Here is a 7,158-nt window from a genome sequence, read left to right as displayed (position 1 = left end):
GGCCGGGCCGGGGACGGTGGGGCAGGGGCGTCGGGGCGCCGCGGGAGCTGCCCCACGGGGTCGCCCCCTTGCTCGGCCGGCGAAGCCCCCCCGTCCGGGCGAGCCGCCCCGAAGGATTCGCCCGCCCCCCCCCGAGCTTTTTGGGGTGCCCCGGCACCTTGTCGCGGGGAAGGGGGGGCTGCCCCACGGGGCTTTGCAGCTGTTCCCACCGCAGCCCCCGCTCCTTGGGACCTCCCAACCCGGAGACGACGGAGGAAAAAAACATAAGACCAGCAGCCTGGAAAGCCACGGAGCTGGATTCGTCGGCGGGCATCCCACGGACACACCGCCCGCCCGGGGACGGAGGGGGGCTGGGACCTCCCCGGGCCAGCGGTCCCGCTGCCCGGGACCTCGCCGCCCCCTTCCCAGTCCCGAGGGGTAAATAAAGAGGGAGGCGGTGGTCCTGGGGGTGCCCTGCTGCCCCAGCTCGGAGGCCGTAAGGATGCACCTTGCGCAGGACGTAGTCCTTCGAGGGCCGCCCCACTCCTAGTCCTTTAACCTTGCAGCATCTTCCTTGGGCTAGGATCAAGGAGAAACTGAGGCCAGGGAGCTGGATGGGGGCACCTGGGCTGAGCGCAGACACCCCAAACCTCAGCCCAGCACCTGCCTGTCTCCACACAAATCCTTGCCCGAGTTGCCCCGGCAGCGAGGAGAAATGCCACCAGGGGAGCAATCCCACCAGACCTGCCCAGGGCCTGGCTGTGGCACTTGTACAGCGCCTTGCACACAGGAGACACCATAACACCTCCGAGCTTGGTCCTGGCTCCCTCCCCGATGGTCCACTGCCCCCACACCTTACCTCCACTTGGCCAGGACCTGCTCTGCTACAAAGATCCTCTTCCATCACTTCTCGCGTCCCCGGCCTGTCCCGGGGGCCCAGCCAAGCTCCCTCCTCAGGCTCCCAATGCCTGCGCCAACGGCACCCAAGGGTGCTCTCACAGCCCCGGGGAGCCGGTGCACCCCAGAAAACAGCGGCTGGGTGTGTCCTGCCTGCCCGCCCCAGCCCCTCATTATGGCTCAGGTTAAAACTATGCCCTGTGCGGAGGCAGGTAATAACGCTCACGTGCCGAGCTAAACACACAGCGGTGACGGGCTGTGATGACGGGGAGAGTCGTGGGCAGGCCCCAGCCAGCACCCTCCTCCCCACCCACGCTAACCTCCCTGGGCACCCAGGCCAGCCGCTGTCCCCTTGGCTGCACAGGGTGAGGGACGGGGCAGAGAGGAAAAAGCAGAGACTTCTCCTGGCCAAAGCCCAGGGGACAGGCACGGCCAGGCCTCTGTGCCAGAGCCCTTCGCACCACCTCCAAGAACAGGAGAGCAAGGGGCTGGTGAAGGTCCTCGGCCAGAACCGACCCAAGGGATGTCCCAGCCCCATCGACCACCTCTCTCCCTCCCCTAGTTATCTTTGGGGTGGGATGTTCTGTACATCAGCCCAGGGCACACATCCCAGGCAGGAACATCTCTTGGCAAGACGTCCACATAACCCTGTCTCTCTGTTTGTCCCCCTCCACCCAGGAGTTCATGGCACCMACCTGGTACCTAGGAAACACAAACCAGTCCCCATTTCATTGGGGAAGAAAAGTGCTGTTGGGGCCCACAGGCAGGAGATTTCAGACGGGTCTGAGCCCTGGGAGCTCCCCGTGGGGCAGACATGCACAGCCTGGCAAGGGCCCCTCAAGGACACTGCCTCCCTGGCCAGAGTCCCCCTAGCCAAAGGGTGACATGGTCCCAAGCAGCAAAGGACAGCAGCATGGAAACAGTACTCAGATTTCTGCTTTATTAAAACTATAAGGGGAAAAAAAAGGATTGGACCGAGATCCAACCATGGACTCTCCCTGCCATGGCAAGGACCAGCCAGGTCACAGTATTCACCAATAAACACCTTGAAAGACGGTCCTTGGGGAAGGACTTGAAAGTCTCTGGACCATCGCTGCACATTCAAAGCCCTGGATGGAAGCAAGGCCAAGAGGAGGGTGGACCACACCGTGCGCCTGGCTCCAGGGCTGTCCAAAGCCGCTAGTCCAGAGTGGCGGTGCCCCTCTCCAGCCAAGCAAGGCTGCTCCCCTGGGGTTTTACTGCTGGTGATGCCCACAGTGGAGATGGGACAGGGTAGACCAGAGAGTCCTGGGGCAAAGGGCAGTAGGCAGAGCTAGCAAGCTGCACATCCCACCCGCTGGCCAGCACAAGAGGAAGCAAACTCTGCCTTCAACCTGCCACACTTCCATCCTCGCTGTTGCGGCACCACCACCCCAGGGACGGCAGCTCCCACCTTCACCAGGGTTTCACAAGACTCCCAGTGGAGACCATTCAGCTCCGCACACCCCAGGGCAAGGGCCATCCCCAGCATCCCTCTGCATCCTTCTACCACCTCCCACTTGCTGTCCCCATCCTGGTCAGGACTGAGCACAAGACAGAAGGAGGTCTCTGCAGCCCCTCCATACAGCCCCTCCTGGGGCCCACGATGATGGCCCAGGATTTCGGCCCCACAAGTTTAGCAGCACGTTAATAAGCTGCTCCAATCCAGAGCCCCAGGGCTGCAGGTTACTGCCCCCAGCCTATTACCTAGACCATGGCCCACTCCACTCCCCACATGCTCCCAGCACTCAGCACCAAGATCAAGTGACCAAAACGCGCAAAAACATCCCTCCCGGGACACAGAAAAGTGTCTGCCCTGCAACAGGAGCAGCTCTGCCAGCAGCAGCATGCAGGGAGCCAGGACCCCCCAGCTCTCCATCCCGGAGCAGCTGGGGAGGCAGCACAGCAGGACAGAGGCTCCTCTTCTCCAGCAGGAGCTCATTCATCCTCCCACCACAGCCCCCACATCTCCCCCAGAGAGACTGCTTTTGCAGCCAAGAGGTTTCTTTGTGCAGGAGGAAAAAGGACAAACAGCAGCATGTTATTGCTGTTCCTGGTGGAGACGGGCTGGCATACCCCAGCCCCGTGCTCCTAGCACCAGCCCCGGTTCCTCCCGACAGACCAAAGAAGGAATCAGCCGGACTCAAGGCTTCTTGGAAGCCCCCGTGCCTCCAGCTGGAGCTTTCTTGGATACAGGCGCCTTCTCCTCCTTCATCTTCTTCAGCCTGACCTTGCTTTTGCCAGAGGAGGAGAAGGTGAGCGAGGCCTTGCTGAAGTCCAGGGGGAAGACGCCTACGTCCCCATCAAAACGGTTCTTGGACACCTGTAGGTACCGCTTCCCAGGTCCTGTCAGCAGCTTCCGGTCCTGCAGGATGAGGACATTGTCTGCTTCCTGGCTGGCCTGGGAGAAGGATAAAAGTCTCCAGAAGGATCCCGCGGATGCAGCCACAGTTGTAGGGCTCAGAAATGTTCATGGGATGTCTGTTTGACTCCTTTGAGCCCCATTACAGGGTGCCTCAGGCCACAGCATCTCCAGCTCTTTCCCAGCACCAACCCCCTCCCTCAGTCTGTCTTCCCTTGGGACATCAGAGCACTCTGCCAGGGACAGACAGATTTGAACTGAAGCTACTACACCCCCCAAGGAAACAAGGTAAGGGTGAACCCAGCCCAGGATCACACCAYGGAGCACAGCAGCGCCCCCAGCCCTCCCTACCCAGGCATGGGCACACACACCTCTCTGGGGCCCTGGGGCTTGCCACCCCGCTCCCCAGAGACGCCGAGATCCCAGAGCAGCACGGGGAGGGCCGGGCACGCTCACAAAGTCCCTCCTGCCCACCACCACAAGGCTGCTCAGCATCATAGCAGAGACTTGAGTGTTCAGGGAGCAAATCCTGGCCCCTCCCTGGCTACTTCATTAACTCACACCACATCCCAGTCACGGTCCATCAGCATCAATTAACTGTGCTTAAAGACCCAACAGAGCTTTACCTGGCCCAGGGTTTGCTACCTGTCTGGAGATCTCTCCACCAAGGCCTGGCCAAATCAGGACTCCAAACATTTCCCTCCTGCAGGTGACAGGGGTCCCGGAGACACCCTGCTCATCACAGCACCTTTCAGGTCCCCAGTGGAGCGAGGGGGTGGGGTGCTGGCAGGAGTTGGCCATTACTGCCTGATGCAAAACACCCACAAAACACACCCCACCCCATCTCAGGAACTCACTGTGCCTGAGGGAYGTGAAGAGCCGCCCCCAGCCCAGCTCACCTTGGCAGAGCCAAAGATGGAGGCCGTCTGCAGTTCCTTCTCGTCGTCCTCCTTGCGGGGGTGGATGACCAATGTGATGTGGCAGGTGTTGTCCGTGGCAAACTTGCGGAAGGCACCGACAATGTAGTCCTGGACAGCGAGCCTGCAACAGCAGTGAGAAGGGCATCAGGGGCAGGCACCGTTAAGAGGCCGGAAAGATATTCCCTCACTCCCTCTCCCACTGCCAGAAGGACCCAGGAGTCTCAGTGGTTCATACTCTGTGGAGCAGGCAAAAGGATGGGGAACAACAAGGATCACAACCAGCTCGTCCCTTTCCAGCTCTTCCTCCGCAGGGCAGCAATTGCCCTTCAACAAAATAGGGCTGCTGTGTTGGACAGGACCGAAAACAAGGAGGACAGGGCCCCTGGTCTGCGTGTGGACTCCTAGACCCTGCCACGACACCCAACACAGCCAGATCCGGAGACAAGGGTGGCTGGTGAGGGAGGCAGCGGTGGCTGGAAGAAAGTTACCTGTCCACAGAGAGATGCTCATGCCCCATCATGAACTGGAGGTTATCGATGACCACGTGGGTGATGTCGTACATGTACACGGCATGCTGCATCGTGTCGATCACAGTCCTGGGTGGGGGAACACCAGAATCAGCCRCGTGCAGCAGCAGGGATGGGGGCGATGTGGGGAAGAGCCCTGGCTCCCCAGGGCCCTGCAGCACGTGCCACAAGGGGCAAACATCACCGGGGGCCAGTGTGGGCAGCGTGAAGGGGAGAAGGTGTGGGGCCGTACTTGATGTTCTGCTGGCCGTGGAAGGTCATGAAGTAGAGCGGGAGGTCCTCAAAGCGGTCGGCCCACTCATCGTACTGCTCCAGCTGCTCCTCCAGGCGCCGGGCCGCGAACTGCGTCAGCATGATCTTGGCCAGGCGGACGTTGCTGATCTCGAAGCTACCCCACAGTGTGCACACTCCCTGCATGCACAGGTCCAGCGCGTACTCGCTGATAAAGGTCGTCTTCCCACTGCCTGTCGGGCCTGGCACAAAGGCGACACAGGGGGAGGAATTAGCTGGGGGAGAAGATCTGACCCATCCTGAATGCACTGGGGGCACTGCTTGGAGGAGAGAGCACCAGGGAACAGGCTGAGAACAACCCGTCCTCAACACCGCCGCCATAAATGAGCAGTGTCTTGCATCAGGCTGGGCACCCAGGCACACACACAGCACCTCCGGTAGCCAGCTTGCCCTCCAGGACACCGCCCAGCCTCACCGCACCAGATGTGGGCCCAAACTCTCCCCAACGGGCTTGTAAGGAGCCTCCCTCCCTCAGGAGCTGGCAGGTCTGTGGCTTCTGCAAAGGTGAAGCCACCAGAGAGAGCCCCCCGCCCTGCCTGCCCGGGAGCCGTTCGCCCCTCACCTGTGAAGATGGTGAGCTCCCCTCTGCGGTGGCCTTTGAGGAGTTTGTTGAGCTCAGGGAACCGGGCCCACTTGATGCCAGCCACCTGGTCCACGTTGACCAGCTCCCCGAAAACCTCCTCCCGCAGCTGGCGGAAGGAGATGATGGACTTGTGGCCGGCGGGCAGGGCGGCCCGCAGGATCTTGGTGAGGTTCAGGCCCCGGTTGAGGGCTTCCAGGGGCCGGGGCTGCTGGTCACCGGGACGCACCAGGGAGCAGCGCCTGAGGTTCAGCTTGCGGGCGAAGAGCTTGGCGGCTTCCCAGGAGCGCAGGTCCTCGCCCAGCCACAGCGTGATGCGCTTGAACTGCTCCAGGTAGGGGAGCAGGGCTGGGGGCAGGGAGGTGGGCCCCCGCGGCAGGGACAGGCTGGGCACCCCCGTAGCTTGGTACAGAGCCATGGCGTCCAGCTCCCGCCCAGTTAAGACCACTTCTGTGTCTCGGCGGCTGATGAGGGGCAGCCCAAAGAGGTTGCGGTAGGACCCTGGCCGGGGGAGAGTCTGTTCCACGTAAGTTATCGTGTCTTCCTGGCTCTCCACCCCCACAAGCTTCACGCCCTTCAGAGAAGCRTCGCGGGGACTGAACCAGGGGAAGACCAGGGACTTGGCAGTCCTCAGGTAACGCACCCCAAAGCGTTTCAGGGTGGCGTCTGTCACCGTGGAGATACCAAACATGGCCTTGGTCACGTGGGTCTCATCCTCGTCCAGAAGCTCCCAGAGCGGCAGCGCCCGGTCCCAGATGCAGCGGGCGTCCTCACGAGCCCGTCTCGTGTCCTCCTCTGACTCCCCTGGGCTGGGAGTGGGGATGCCGTGGTGCCGCAGCTCCACGTTGGCCTGGAAGTCCTGCCACGTGCCCTCGGCCAGGGTGGCCGTGCACAAGAAGCTGCCCGTGGTCTTGTCAATGAAGAGGGTGTAAGGGGCGCTGGTGGCTGACGGCGGCTGCTGCTGAGCCTCCTGCTCGCCTGTGAAGAGGCTGGGGGTGTGCAGGCAGCTGTAGCCATCATGGAAAGGGATCCCCTGGGCCCGCAGGTACTGGCGGATCTCAGTGACGGACACGGAGGGAATGGGCCCCTCCGGAGACGGCAGCACATCCTTCTTGTAGCGCCTCTGGGTGAGGCGGCCCGGCACCCCTGGGCTCAGGGAGGCCCCTTTGCTCCTCGCCCCGCCACAGAGCAGGGGCAGGAGGCGCACAGAGGCTCTGCAGGGCCGGAGGGGCACCAGCACCATCCTGCCCGCGCCCCGTCCCCCAGGCTCCACTCGCCGCCCTCAGCGCCCGCTTGGCTCCATCCCAAACTGCCCCAGCGCCTCTGGTTGCCCTGCACGCCAGCCCGGCCCAGCCCCCAGCCTCAGCTGCTCCCCCCTTGCATCTGCTGCAGCCCCCCACTACCCCCGGGTGCCGATGGGGGGACCCGCTCCCAGCCCCRCACCCTGCCCCATCGCCCCTGCCAGCACCGCCCCACACCCCAACCCAGTCCCCAGGGGCCCTCAGCTCCTTTGCACCCACCACAGCCACCTCCCCAGGTCCCCTTGCCCTAGGCCACCCCTCCTGCCCCCAGGCACCCCTTCAT

At 62.7% G+C, this 7,158-nt stretch overlaps 2 protein-coding genes across 6 annotated transcripts in view; both read right to left on the bottom strand.

Moving 5' to 3' along the window:
- The window catches only part of LZTS2 (leucine zipper tumor suppressor 2), an 11,815-nt gene extending 11,612 nt beyond the window's left edge, over positions 1 to 203 (bottom strand). The window contains exon 1 of the mRNA XM_026069530.1: positions 158 to 203. The gene's annotated coding sequence lies outside the window, so the exon portion shown is untranslated. The remainder of the gene's footprint in view (positions 1 to 157) is intronic.
- A 1,612-nt stretch (positions 204 to 1,815) lies between these two features.
- On the bottom strand, positions 1,816 to 6,917 carry TWNK (twinkle mtDNA helicase). Of its 5 annotated transcripts, none has more exons than XM_026069503.1 (6): positions 5,557 to 6,917; positions 4,936 to 5,176; positions 4,665 to 4,772; positions 4,156 to 4,297; positions 3,902 to 4,039; positions 1,816 to 3,259 (listed from the first exon to the last, which is right to left on the bottom strand). In XM_026069503.1, the coding sequence occupies exons 1-6, from the start codon at positions 6,815 to 6,817 to the stop codon at positions 3,038 to 3,040; spliced, it is 2,112 nt and encodes a 703-aa protein (XP_025925288.1). In that variant the 5' UTR covers positions 6,818 to 6,917; the 3' UTR covers positions 1,816 to 3,037. The 5 variants fall into 5 exon arrangements, with proteins under 5 accessions (XP_025925288.1, XP_025925289.1, XP_025925290.1 ...); XM_026069506.1 differs by having other exon boundaries at positions 3,101 to 3,259; positions 3,883 to 4,039; XM_026069504.1 differs by lacking the exon at positions 3,902 to 4,039 and having other exon boundaries at positions 1,816 to 3,295.
- Positions 6,918 to 7,158: the final 241 nt, after the last annotated feature.

This window comes from Apteryx rowi, unplaced genomic scaffold (assembly GCF_003343035.1).
Source record: "Apteryx rowi isolate R43461 unplaced genomic scaffold, aptRow1 scaffold_3, whole genome shotgun sequence".
NCBI lineage: Eukaryota > Metazoa > Chordata > Aves > Apterygiformes > Apterygidae > Apteryx > Apteryx rowi.
Note: the sequence above shows the minus strand (reverse complement) of the source record. Positions and strands in the feature narration are given on the sequence as shown.